At 47.6% G+C, this 12,788-nt stretch overlaps 6 protein-coding genes across 6 annotated transcripts; 1 reads left to right on the forward strand and 5 right to left on the reverse strand.

Annotated features, from left to right (window-relative positions):
• Window positions 1–133: 133 nt before the first annotated feature.
• On the reverse strand, window positions 134–1,786 carry MCYG_00819 (ATP-dependent RNA helicase DBP8; the record flags this gene model as incomplete). Its single annotated transcript, XM_002850669.1, has 2 exons — window positions 134–1,190; window positions 1,260–1,786. The coding sequence occupies 2 exons, from the start codon at window positions 1,784–1,786 to the stop codon at window positions 134–136; spliced, it is 1,584 nt and encodes a 527-aa protein (XP_002850715.1).
• A 306-nt stretch (window positions 1,787–2,092) lies between these two features.
• On the reverse strand, window positions 2,093–4,146 carry MCYG_00820 (anion exchange family protein; the record flags this gene model as incomplete). Its single annotated transcript, XM_002850670.1, has 5 exons — window positions 2,093–2,937; window positions 2,990–3,486; window positions 3,543–3,630; window positions 3,686–3,927; window positions 3,962–4,146. 5 exons carry the CDS (start codon window positions 4,144–4,146, stop codon window positions 2,093–2,095), a joined length of 1,857 nt encoding a protein of 618 aa, XP_002850716.1.
• Window positions 4,147–4,895: 749 nt separating this feature from the next.
• On the reverse strand, window positions 4,896–7,205 carry MCYG_00821 (branchpoint-bridging protein; the record flags this gene model as incomplete). Its single annotated transcript, XM_002850671.1, has 7 exons — window positions 4,896–5,471; window positions 5,540–5,742; window positions 5,826–5,934; window positions 6,006–6,229; window positions 6,491–6,708; window positions 6,778–6,991; window positions 7,055–7,205. The coding sequence occupies 7 exons, from the start codon at window positions 7,203–7,205 to the stop codon at window positions 4,896–4,898; spliced, it is 1,695 nt and encodes a 564-aa protein (XP_002850717.1).
• A 350-nt stretch (window positions 7,206–7,555) lies between these two features.
• On the reverse strand, window positions 7,556–8,440 carry MCYG_00822 (glutathione S-transferase II; the record flags this gene model as incomplete). Its single annotated transcript, XM_002850672.1, has 3 exons — window positions 7,556–7,969; window positions 8,036–8,294; window positions 8,355–8,440. The coding sequence occupies 3 exons, from the start codon at window positions 8,438–8,440 to the stop codon at window positions 7,556–7,558; spliced, it is 759 nt and encodes a 252-aa protein (XP_002850718.1).
• An 810-nt stretch (window positions 8,441–9,250) lies between these two features.
• MCYG_00823 (FreB) lies at window positions 9,251–11,238 on the reverse strand (the record flags this gene model as incomplete). Its single annotated transcript, XM_002850673.1, has 4 exons — window positions 9,251–10,123; window positions 10,186–10,371; window positions 10,435–10,496; window positions 10,560–11,238. 4 exons carry the CDS (start codon window positions 11,236–11,238, stop codon window positions 9,251–9,253), a joined length of 1,800 nt encoding a protein of 599 aa, XP_002850719.1.
• Window positions 11,239–11,991: 753 nt separating this feature from the next.
• On the forward strand, window positions 11,992–12,641 carry MCYG_00824 (uncharacterized protein; the record flags this gene model as incomplete). The annotated part of the gene is made up of 2 exons (XM_002850674.1): window positions 11,992–12,130; window positions 12,469–12,641. The coding sequence occupies 2 exons, from the start codon at window positions 11,992–11,994 to the stop codon at window positions 12,639–12,641; spliced, it is 312 nt and encodes a 103-aa protein (XP_002850720.1).
• Window positions 12,642–12,788: the final 147 nt, after the last annotated feature.

Here is a 12,788-nt window from a genome sequence, read left to right on the forward strand (position 1 = left end):
GTTATCCCCTCCTTGATCCGCCACGTCTCAGGGCTCAGGGTATTTATTTCGCGTTGGAAGAATGGTTGGATTAGGGTGTAGAAATATAATGGGCTATTTCGCCGATTTATCCAAAAAGAATTGTATGTCCACTCTAACGGACTTTTTTCAGTTTCCTGACCCTGCGGCCTAATATATCTCTACCCTCGTCAATTTCACCCATCGCCTCTCGTTTTGTTGAGCCAACTTCTTTCAAAACCGTACTCTTCACAATTCGAGATTCAAGATTCACCCCTGGTTCCTCCCATGCGACCATTTGCTTACCAACACGAGCCTCGATTGCCAAAACTAGCTGAACATCTCTTTGTCCAACGAGTGTTATAGCTTCACCCTCTCGCCCAGCTCGAGCTGTACGACCAACCCGATGAATATAGTCATCGGGATTCCTAGGGACATCAAAGTTGATTACCAGCCCAACAGACGGAATATCCAAACCACGAGCTGCTACATCGGTGGCAACAAGCAACCGAGCTGCCGAGGCACGGAAACGGGAGAGATTGGCTACTCGCTCCGACTGAGGTAAAAGGCTGTGAAGTGAAGTGACTCGATGTGATAGTCGACGGAGCATACGTTCTAACAGGTCGGCTGTTTTTGTCCGGTTACAAAAGATAATAGTGGATTTGGAGGAATTCCCCTCGGTTGATAGCAGAACATGTAAAAAGGCCTCACGGTGGTTCAGCGGCACCTGGAGATAGCTCTGTTTCAGTGTTGGGGGTATCGTTGTATTTTCCGTCGATATCTCGGTGACAAAGATCGGCGGTCGATTCTTTGCCCGAGGCATCGACTTCAGCGCCCGTACCTCAGGAGTTACTGTCGCAGTAAATAGAAGAGTCTGACGATTTGTTGACGGCGGAAGGGCGGATAAACAGGTCTCCACGTCAGGAAGCATGCTCCCCGGCCCACTCGAAAGAAGGCGATCTGCCTCATCGAGGACTACCATACGGACGCGTTTCAGTCCAACGATGGTATCCTCTCCAGACGACTTTATGTGGTCCGCAAGTCGCCCTGGCGTCGCAATAACTATGTGAGGCCGTTGAGAGAGCCCAATGGCCTGAGGGCGCATATCGCTTCCTCCAGTTATTAGAAGAGGTTTGAGAGACTGCGGCGCTGAAATGGCTTTAATCTGTTCGAAGATTTGAAGGGCAAGCTCTCTATGACAAGATCCAGCCGTGTCAGCATCGAATATTTCCCCATATTGCACTCAAAGTAAATCGCCATACCTTGTTGGAGTTAATACGACAGCAAAAATCCCAAACGGATCCTCAGACCACTTATGGAGTATTGGAGCTGCGAATGCAACAGTTTTTCCGGAGCCAGTCCTACTCCCACCTATACAATCTCTCCCCTTGATTATTTCTGGTATGCAGCATTTCTGAATCGCCGTTGGTCTCTTGATTTCCATAGCCTTCAGTGAGCTAACCAGCCACGGGGCAAGGCCGAGAGAAGCAAACGAGGAGTCTGCCGACTGAAGGCCCATCGCGAACGCATCGTTGGCAGTGACGGGATCGGCTAGAGACGTATTCTCCTCCTCACATTTTTCACTTTTCACATCTTTCTTTTTAATCCGCGAAAGAGTCTGAACTGGGAATGGCGTCGTTGGAGCTATTGGGCAGTCTTCGGAGGAATCTGAGAGTCGTTGTCTTTTTTGTGGCCTCTCGTCTAGCACGGCTACCTCATCTTGGGCAACCGACGACACCTCAGAGCGCGACCCTTCAGAATCCGAGTCTGAACTCGGAGAGCCAGCCATATCCACGTAATTCCCTTCAAATCTCCAAGATCTGTGCCAGCGCATTTATCTTCATCCACTTCGAACGTTTTCAAATACATAAAAAATATCGGCAGAAAATAATTTTGCGAAGGCGGTGAAAGTTATGTATTACATAATGAGATTTAAGGTTAAATCTTATTTTTGCTTATTAATTAGACTCGGCGTTATCCATCCGTATTAGTAATAAAGGTTTATTAGTCGCTCATCAGTTTGAGAATTAAAGACAGTTTATTGAAAGATAACCCGAACATGTCAGAGATACTCCGTACATACAGAATGCAAACCTCATCTATCAGACCGGCTTCTCCTCCTAACAGAGTTCCTCGATTGAAGTTCGTGTAGTTCTCCGTTTTCTAAATCACCCGCGAAAACGCCGCCCTCCACGACAGCGGGTGTCTGTACCTCATCCGAAGAGCCCCCATGTACTCCATGCTGGGCGTGTCCATAGGATCCCCCGACACTTTTCATGGTAAATGGGCTTGCAGTAGGTGCATCGAGTATAGAGAGTTCGTTTACGGTGAACCATTTCGGCAGCAGGAAGGATCTGATGGGGATAAGCAAGAGAATGAAGATTGGAAACCCAATGGCTGCGATTGTTTGCGTGATGGCGAATGTCGCCCCAAATCCTAAGAGCTCGATTGCGACGAATACCCATACTGCCGTTCTTCGCTCAATCCTCAGTAGTGGGTTTGATGGTGAGGTCAGTTCCTTATCCTCCATGAGGAACTTTAACTTCTGCGTCACTCCGTTTCCTAGCAGAGCTTGAATTCCCATAATGAAAAAAAGTCCTGCCATTACCCCTTGAGGTATCAAGTGTAGAACAACAAGTAGAGGGCTACTCATTGTTCCGAGCGTAAGAAGCCCCTGGGCAAGGTTGCTAACACGTTGCTCAACAACATGGTCTATAATGCGAACGGATTTTCCTTTATGATTCTCATCTTCATCTGCTACTTGGCGTGTTACGCAAAGAGAGGCTGTGTGGAATGGTGCCTGAGGGATAAGGCCATTAGGGAAAGGGATCCCAAGAATACCCGCTACTCCTGTAGTTAAGCCCAGCAGGAATAAATCCCAGTGAAATCCGGCAGGTTTGCGAAGAGGGAATTCAGTACCCTGAGCGATCAATGATGACACTACAAGGAGAGTTAGCAATCTGATACTGCTGATCAAAGAAGGGAGGCGAACCGTTATGGTCAAAGTAGAAAAGAACAGTTAAGAGGATTGCAAACGGAATGGCAAGAAATATATCCTTCACACTAATATCCCAGAAATTCACAAGCCAGCTACGATCCGTAGTAGGGAAAAATGCTTTAGAAACTGGCAATGTTTCGACATGAACATTTCTCATCTGACCAATATGAACGAAGCCAGTGAAAAAGATTATGCTCAGAGGAGTGCCATAATCTTCTATGAACTTTCGAATATGGCGATTGGAGAAATGGCTTTCTCCGATGGCACCGCAGATAAAGCATGACATAAGAACTAGCAGAGAGACCATGATGGAGAGATAGGCAGATGTTTCACCAGCCATGTCCCATTGCCTGGTAAGAACTTGGATGCCCTTCTGGATATAGATGAAAGCAACATAGAACCCAAATATGTCGCAGGAAAATCTTGTAACAAAGGTCAGTCCATTACATGAATTCGTAATGGCAAGAACCCAATGCATTATAAGCGACCAACTAGAGAGCTTCATCAGCAATTACGACCCTTTGGGCATAGATTGACAACCTCATACATTCCAATCCAGCACATGAAGGCCAGGTAATTTGTCCCTCTAGGTGCGATTATATCGTAGACCGTATAATTAAACACAGTGATAGGGCCTATAATCGATTATTAACCATCTGATATAGACTGTAGTGTGAAATATCTGCGAACCTGTTACACCGACGATAACCAATGGCTGTCCAGCTAGGAAAGAGAACACAACAGCACCTAGAACGGAGGCGAGAAGAACCTCATTGACACCGTAGCTCATATGAGTTTTTTCGAACATATCAAGCGAAAAAGCGAGGGCTGGAAGAATACTATCGACTCCATGTAAGTTTTCTTCCTGGGAAGGTTGCTTGGATGAGGCTTCGAGGTATGAATCGGCTTTATCAGACACTAGAAGAGAAAGGCTTGCACCGCCTGGGGCCATACTTTGCAAAGTACATATATACCGTGGCAGGAATGACACGGTAATCCCAGGCATCTTTCCAATCACTCCAGTAATACGGTGCTCGTCTCTTGATATCATTCTTCATGCCGTCAAAGAAGCGAATCTTCCACCATCTCGTGTCTGCTGCCGTGGCTGTCGGTACCTCATTAGAGGGTTGTCCATCCATCGAGTGAGGCATTATATTTGTATTCCACGAAAGATACTGCTTTTTGTCGAGCCGTTATCTGGGCTATAACAGTGTCTGATGCATTGGTCCTTTCATGTAGTTGCTGGCCCGCTGGTTGTGATGTCCTGCGAATGGCAACACGAGGAAGTTTATAAGGGAAATCTTTGCCCTCAGAGGATGACCGGCCTCACCGCAACGCACACCAGGGAAAATGAAATGGGGATGTAAACTGACATCGACCAGAAGAGGGACTATACGCCTTGGATGCAGAAATATTTTGAAACGGCTATTAATACCTATGACATGGGTAAGAGTTGTTACTTGAAATCTACATGGCGAGAGAAATTGTCGCCTCTGCACCAGACTTAAGTGGCCAAACATCATGTCTTGGCCGCGAAGAATACTCGAGTTATATGGCTACCAACATGTAGCCAATCTTTGCAGTTCCCACAGATACGGTATACCGCTGCAGAAATCGAATTAAGAACATTAACATCAATTTCCCTTAAAATTACACATAATGAATCCAGTTAGTACAATAAAGAAGTCCACAGAGAAGCCATGTTGAACATAACATCTCCGTTTTCGAACACAGAATTGCCTAGAGGCTGTTAGTAGTAAATGTGAATCTGAACAAGAAAATACAAAGTTAGTAGTTAGTAATTTAATACTCCTAAGAGAATAATTTCTCCATCACGTCCTAAAGTGAAACAAAATTAAGCCGACGGCGGAGGCGGAGGCGGAGGCTGTTCGCTTGGAGGCTAGAAGAAATTGTTAGTTTTGTCAAACGCATGTACAAGGTCGTAGCAACCTACAGGAGGGGGCGGCCCGTCAGCTGGTGGAGGTGGAGGTGGCGGAGCACCAGGGTAACCAGCAAACATAGATCCCATTCCGGGCGGTGGAGGCGGGATACCACTTAGGCCAGGTGGTGCACTCATGGCCTGATTTTGAGGGAATTGATATCCGCTGTAGCCGTAGGAGGCTTGAGCCATTGCTGGAGTTTGTTGTGCAGCTTGCTGCCATGGTGGAGGACCGCCAGCTGGGGGAGTTGGGTTATAAGAGTCGCGTCCCTGGTAACCGTGATGGTCGCGATTGTCTCGGTCGCCTCTGTGGCCACCAGTAGCCCATGGTGGAGGTGCATTCTGATCGTCTCGGGACCTATCATCCCGTCGTTGCCATGGTGGTGTATTACTGGCAGGCTCGCGCTGTTGCCATGGCTTCGCATCATCACCGCCATAATTGTTACCTTGGCCATATCCACCAGGGCCACCCTCAATGCGCTTCTGTGCTTCACCACCAGGTAGAGGAGCATTGCCAGAGAGTTCTTGCATAAGTTGCTAGAGAAGAAAAGTTAGTAAACGCTTGTTTATCTAAAAGTAGTAACAAGACTGGGGTGAAAACCTACCTCCATCTCTCGGTCAACCGCATCTCCACCGCCAACTCCTTTCCCACGAACACTAGGCCCATGGTTGCGCCAATCAGTGCCACGTTGACGGTCTGGACAATCTTTGGCCATATGTCCGGCATTTCCACAGACGCGGCAGATAATATTCGCAGTGAAGTTACGCTGCTCAGGACAATCGTATTTACGATGACCGATTTGGCCGCCTATACAATAAAAAAAGGTTAGGTATCAAATAAAATGGACAAACCAATGACAAACCAATCAGTGAGGATATTAGAACACTTACAGTTTTGGCAAGCTTGGTTCTCGTCATCACGTAGAGTTCCGTTGAGAGCAGCAAGTTCACGCAGTTGGTTCCTCTTCAGCTCGTTTTGCCCTTCGGGTATAGAGGCGGCCTAATTTATGTTTAGTTAGATCTTTCAAGAGGGTTTAAGGAGTAGGTTGGAGAAGGGAATACTAAACATACCGTTTCGATAACGTTGTGAATAAGTTCTTTTGCCTTGTTTACTTTTTCTTCCGTATCTGCCATGATTAGACAATGAAGGTCTTCTTCCTGGTTGCTAGAGTGAGCGGCGTCAGATCGTCCCTTTCCTTCCTTAACAGAGCCTTTGCCTCGGATAGCAATTTTTGCTCCGGACTTGGTCTCCATTTTCTTGAGAGTGTTGCCACGGGGCCCGATAAGTAAGCCAACTTTTAATCACAAGTGAGGCTCAGTGTTAGTATATGAAGTCTTTATATCAAGCAGTGTATGTGAAGGATTAGTAGTAACTGGGTTAGTATGTAAGGGGAAAAGGAAAATAAGAAGAAAAAAGCCATCAAACTGATGACAAGTCGAAGAAAGATAGGAAAAATATGAAAGAAAAGAAAATAGCAGGTCGAGGAACTCTCGAGCCTGAAACGACGACGACGAAAGAGTAGGACGGTTAGGAGTTAGAGGGTTAGTTATCATACTGAAGTTAATCTCTGGATAGTCATTAACAGGGACATAGACCTTCTCTTGGGTCTTAGTCGGACGCCTGTAGTCAGATGGCGGATGGTAGTTAGGAATAACTTTCATGGCTTTTTCAATGAGCTTATGGCGCTCATCTTCCAAGCGCTTGCGATAACGGTTCTCTCTGGTGTTTACACGTTTACCAAGATTATCGTACTGTGGCGCCGGCGAGGGAGACCTATAATGCGGAGAGTTGTTAGTCCATGTATAACGGTTATGGGGACGAATAAGGCAGTTTATCGCTCACCTATCTCCGTCAGCCGGGACAACATCGTTGATACGAAGCTTCTGACTGATCTCTTCAATACGTAGATGAAGAGTGTAAGCTTCGAGCTGCTCGTTGGTCATGTTTGCCATGATAAGAGTCGGCAGACCCATCAGGCCGGCAGCCTTATTCTCCTGGGCATCGCCCCAGCGGTTGCGCTTCTTTCGCTTCTTGGTCCCATCCGCAGGAGGTTCAGCTAAATTTCAAGTAGTCAGCATATCTGTTTCTGTGATAGCGATGGAATAACGGACAAACTCACCTCTCACTGGACTCCTGCCGCGCTTTTGCCCAGCATCCATGGGGGCCGCAGCTGATGCAGAGCTCCCATTATCTCCTGATTCATCGCCAAACCTGCGACGACCCAAGGGAATATTGTTGGAGCCAGTAATACCTTGATTACGCCACGCCATGGTAGCTGCTGCTTTTGATATTTGCAATCTAGTTAGGAGCGAAGAACGAGTGATAATAATTGTCTGTCGTGGCAAGAATGCGCGAAGAGATCCTCGAGGGAAAAAATTACATCATGGTTATGTAATCGACACGTGCGTGGGGATAATTTATATTCCGGTATTTTTCGTATCATATAAACGACTACGTACCAAATACTATACTATCATTGGATGAATCATTGTTTAATGTGTATGAAAGCGTACAGTCATATATAATAGCTTAGTAAGTGAAATATGACCAAACGAGAAGGTTTTTCCTATAGATTATCACCTGACGTAAGTATTATTTTGATATATCATAAAATTCCAGCTTATTTGCTTGCATCGCTCTTCATGCCAGCCTGAACCCACTCCCTGCTCTTAGCAGCCTCCTTCTCCATGGCGTCTTTATCCTTCAGCAATTCCTTAATAGTATGGGGCTTAGGAACATGTCGACCCTTCTCGACACCCTCCCTCTTTAACATCCTCTCCTCCCAAGCCTTCAGGTGCGGGAAGTCGTCGATTTCAACTCCAGCCCATCCAGCGCAGGCGACCCATCCCCAGTGAGAAATATCGGCAATGCTAATGTGGTCTCCGACCAGATAGCCTGATTTCGACTGGGAGAGGTGCTTGTCTAGCACTCCGTAGAGGCGGCGGGTTTCATTTCTGTATCGATTGACACCATATTCGATATGCACGGGAGCATAGCGAGAGAAGTGGTTTGCTTGACCTTGCATTGGGCCAACCTAACTCAGAATTTAGTTATCATAGATCTATTATTACTATTACGTGAAAAGAGGGAATAAGCTTACACCGGCGTTCTGGAAGAATAGCCAGTTGCTCACTTCATATGCTTCTCTGGTTCCCTTGGGATAGGAGATCTTATGCTCGGTATCATATCGGTCGACAAGGTACTCTAGGATACTCCCCGATTCAAAGATAGAGATTTTCTTCCCATCGGTGAAAGTATCTGTGATGGCTGGGATGCGGCCGTTGGGGTTTATTTCAAGAAACCAAGGTTCCTTCTGGGTGTTTTGGCTTAGCTCGATTGCTTCGACCTTATAGGGGAGGCTTGCACAGTATTAGTTGGCCGGCACGCTCTAGATGAGGAGGAGGTATGCGTGGACTCACCCAAGTTCCTCCAAGGCAATTGAGATTTTGATTCCATTGGGGGTTTGGGAGGTATAGAGGGTGATGTCTGATTTCGGAGCAGCCATTGTGACGTTATTCACCAACGAAGCAGCAGAGCGTTGAAATTGGGTTGTATACTGGGTCAGACGTCCTAGCATTTATCGTTGTTTGCTGCAAGTATAAGGAAACGGCGTCGACTTATATATCTAGCTTCGTCCGTGTTTACGACCGAGGGGGGCGCGGGGCTTATAAATACGACGGTATACGGCAAGGAGATTTATAATCGAAGAATGAGTATACAATCAGTCTCTTTTCCCTTCCGTCTGTTCTTCAAAAGCCCCGCCCAAGCAAGCATGGCCGATGACATCACTCGTAGAGAGCCAGAGAAAGTTGCCCGATAACTAACTGCTGTGTAAGAAGAACAGAAGATGCCAAGGAAGGCGGGATATCACAGAAGAAAACAGCCATCCGTTAGCCAACGTGCAAGTGATAGAAGAGACAAGGAATATAGTTGAATTTGTGCTTGCATAGAATAAGTACAAGGAAGAAGAAGACCTCCATGACGGTTGGGGGCTTCGAACGCCGCTGCTTGTATCTCCATAAAAAAGAAAAAGATATGTGCAAGGGGAGTAAGGAATAAAACAAAAGGTATACAATATAAGGTATGAACAAGAAGAAAAGAAGGAAAAGAGAAAGTGATGACAAACGAGACAGAGAATCTTGCTGGAAAGGCGCTGACAAAAGTAATGAATGTGATTTTTACCACCGTTGAACCTCCGTGACCGATGTGAACATGCCGCCCTCCTTTAAACCCCAGTGACCGAAAGAACAACCGTAAACCGTGAGAGAAGCAAGAAAAGAAAAGGCAAAGAGACGTGGAGTGGTAGATAGCCTGTCTACCAAGTGAAGCACTCTTCGATGAAATCGACGTGTGTTGGAATCTGTCGTTTTCGGCACGCATATCGAATCTCGTCACTCAAGCTGCCTGTTCCGCATACCATCACGCCCATGGCACCGACCTGCTTCTCAATTTCTCCGTCAAGGATGGTGCCGATGTTGGGCTTTCCAGGGAACATCTGGACGGTGGTGCTGGGACTGTGTATCTCCTTGGTGTTGCGTGGTCGGGTGATGAAGAGCATGATTCGGAGAACCTCACGTCTTCGGTTCATGGTCAGGATGCTGGTCATCCAGGGCCGGATCCATTCGAGATGCTCTGGTGATTGGATGACCCAGACGAGCGTCAGGCGCCGAGTGGCTGCCGTGCCGTCTGCGAAACCAGCGACGAGATGCCGTACATAAGGGACGTGGTGGGTGATGCCTACGCCAGCGGCAAAGAGAACGACCGAGCCGTATGAGTCGAGGGCATGTTCGGCTCCGTACGGCCCTTCTACCATGGCGGAGAGAGTGACGCTCGTTGCACCGTTCTTCGTGGCTCTCTCATACAGTTTATTCGTCATCCCGGTTCTTCGGCGGATGACGAGAGACATGGTAGGCCGTCGAAGGCCCAGGACGTCTTGTTTGGTCATGACAAGGCCCTTTTCGTCAGAGTCGCTTTCCTCAGTGTCACTCCAAGCGACACTGAAAGGGTGGGATGTCCACCAGCCAACGGAAGGGATGTATAGATATAGATGCTGACCAGGCCTGAACGTCCATGGCCGTGCGATTCTCAGGGTAACGCGCATTGCGTCTCCAGGAAGAGCTTCTACTGTTGCAGTCGTGTTTCCACGTAGGAAGTTTCTATAAACTATAGTAATGATGCGCCATGCTCTCTGTATTAAATCATTTTAGTTAGCGGGTGTATAAAGAGATAAGCAGCGAGTGTGATTCTTACCTCGACAGCCCATAGCAGGATGGCACCTAGCAGGTACTTAAGCTGAGGATAACCAAGTAAGTGCAACCACATGAATACAAGGAATACTACTACAAGGGCAATGTGGAAATGAAGGAACGTCTCGTAGAACGCATGGCGGAGTACAGAGACAGAATGAATGGAAATGACAACGACACAGCTAGTTGCCTATAAGAATTTTTTTTTTTAGTATCTGCCAGCCTATCGAAGGGAGGGAAATAATATACTTACCACAATACCAGTCAATATCAAATTGCTAGAGGTAAATGATTGCCATGTAGCCTCCCAGCCATCTAATAATAGCCCTAGTTAGAGAGTTTTCCAATGTAGATATATTCAACCAAGGCTTAACATACCAGTATGAACCTTGCCTACCATCCAGCAGATGGTGTGTGCAAGCGACTCCAGGACCACAATGCGGCCCAGCCAGCGGTGAAGAAGGTTCCAGGTGTCGAACGAGACATCCAGCAGCTTTATCAAGGGGTTGTTCCGGCCAGCCATGAGAACAAGAGGGATAAGGTTGACGGTTGCCATGGTCCCGGTCCGTTTGCGAATAGACGGGAGAAACTCCTTCTCGGGCTTCGAGAAGGGAAGGTTATGAAGGCATAGATATGCATTGCTCCCTATCACCATCAGTAGAAGCACAGTGTGGAATCGAGTAGGAAGGGTGCCCATGTTCAATGCAGCAGATAGCCGGTATTCGCGGTTGTGACGCTTCCACAGCAGAGGAGCATACATCACATTACGTTTCATCCATGACCAGAAGCTGTCTGCTGTGACAAAGTACCGCTGGGTGTCGCTTGGGAGACTTGTGAGGCGCCGCATGTGTGCGGACATGCGGAGGATGGCAGACCAGATGAGGATGACGGCAAAGACGCTGCCTCCGGACAGGATATAGTAACGAGCAACCTTATCGTCATACACCTCCTGGGGCTGCAGTATAAGGGGACCTTGTTCATGATGTGATGATTCCTGGTCAAACGAGGCGGCCGCAACGCCCGCCAGCAGCGGCGCGAGAAGAAATGACGCCCTCATGGACGTTGGCTGTTGTTCAATTCGAAAAGAGAGCGTGAGTATGTGTTTATATTCAAACCCGGGTTCACCAAGAGAGTGTATAAAAGAGGTTCAACGGCAACGCAGACGCAATAAATAGTGAAAGAGAGTGTGTGAGTGATGCCCCGTAGTGTGTATTGTGCAATAGGCCTTGTCTGAGAAAAACAAAAGAGTGTCTGATATAAAGGGATTGACGCTGGGAGAAGCCGGGCTCGATTCTACTCGGTAAAGTCGAGCTTCCTTCTCTGAGGTGGGAGGTAAAGGAGCGGAATATAAGGCTGGAATCCAAAGAACGAATAAACGGGGTAAAAAGACACCAGTGTCCTTTCTAAGGGGCGCCGTTTGGAGTTCTTTTTTTCTCGTTTGCTGTTGTCGTGATGTTGTTTGAGGTCGTAGAAAGGGGGGAAGGAGAAAAGAGGCACAGCCTTCAAGGGTCTTCAGGATGTCAGAGAGCAAGTCTCCAGACCACCGTGCTTGAATACAGCCAATGGACCCCGAGAGCTCATCAGTCTGATCGTTCGCACCAAGGAGAAGCAGGGAACAGGGAAGAAAACGAGCGATAGTCGACGTTTAAAGAGAGACAGCGAGACACCGATAGAAGTAGGGCGACATCTTTCTCTCCCTCCCTCTCTGTCGGCTTTGACGAGGTCCGGCCGGATTAAAAAAGAGACAGAAGACGAAACTGGAGACGGGCCGTGGGTAAGTACCGGAGAGACCAAGGATTAGTGCGTTTACATGTCCAATTCAAGTCACTCGTACGCTGCCATCTGGTGGAGGAGATACTCGAGAGGAACCTACAAGGGCCCGATGCAAGGTACAGCCGTCGATCCAGCCACCCGCCAGCCAGAGTCAGGAGAAAAAGCGACGGCGAAAAGTTAGATATCGAGACGGACGAATGAGCAGCAAAAGAAGTCATCCAGCATGATGGATCGCTGCTGCTAGTGGATGGAGCAGACCCTGAAGGGGTGAAACGGTCCAACACTGGCGTAAGACTTATCTCGACGGCGAGAAGAGAGGAGAAGAGACTTTCCAACATGGACCACGTCAATGCCCTGCTCGCGGAGGAGAAGAGCTCGTGGAATCAAGACAAGAAGAGGTAAACTACGGCCTAGGCGTTTACAGAGCTGAAGTCACTAACTCCTATGCCCCGTAAGATCTGGTCTTCAATTATCTTCTTTCGATGGCGGACGGTATCATTCTGACATGTCATAGGGTCAACAGGAGTTTTGCCCCCCTTGTTTCAAGGGACTGACGGTGTTCATCAAGAAGTGAACTATACTCTGTATACGGGGCGTGAGAGAAGGCGAGAAATACTGGAACGAGCAGCTTTTGCCGGCGTCAAGACGAAGCTTTTTGCATGGATGGAGCTTTCTGATGGTTCATAGATGATGTTGGGTCAGGCCTATCATACTCCAGGGCCCCAAGTATATACGGGGTAATAACATATGATAATGGAAATCCTGAGAGCGTGGCCTGACCAGCATCATCTCTCCTGTCTAATATAACTACATACTTCCATGACACTCCCCGTG

This window comes from Microsporum canis, genomic scaffold (assembly GCF_000151145.1).
Source record: "Microsporum canis CBS 113480 supercont1.1 genomic scaffold, whole genome shotgun sequence".
Taxonomy (NCBI): Eukaryota; Fungi; Ascomycota; class Eurotiomycetes; order Onygenales; family Arthrodermataceae; genus Microsporum; species Microsporum canis.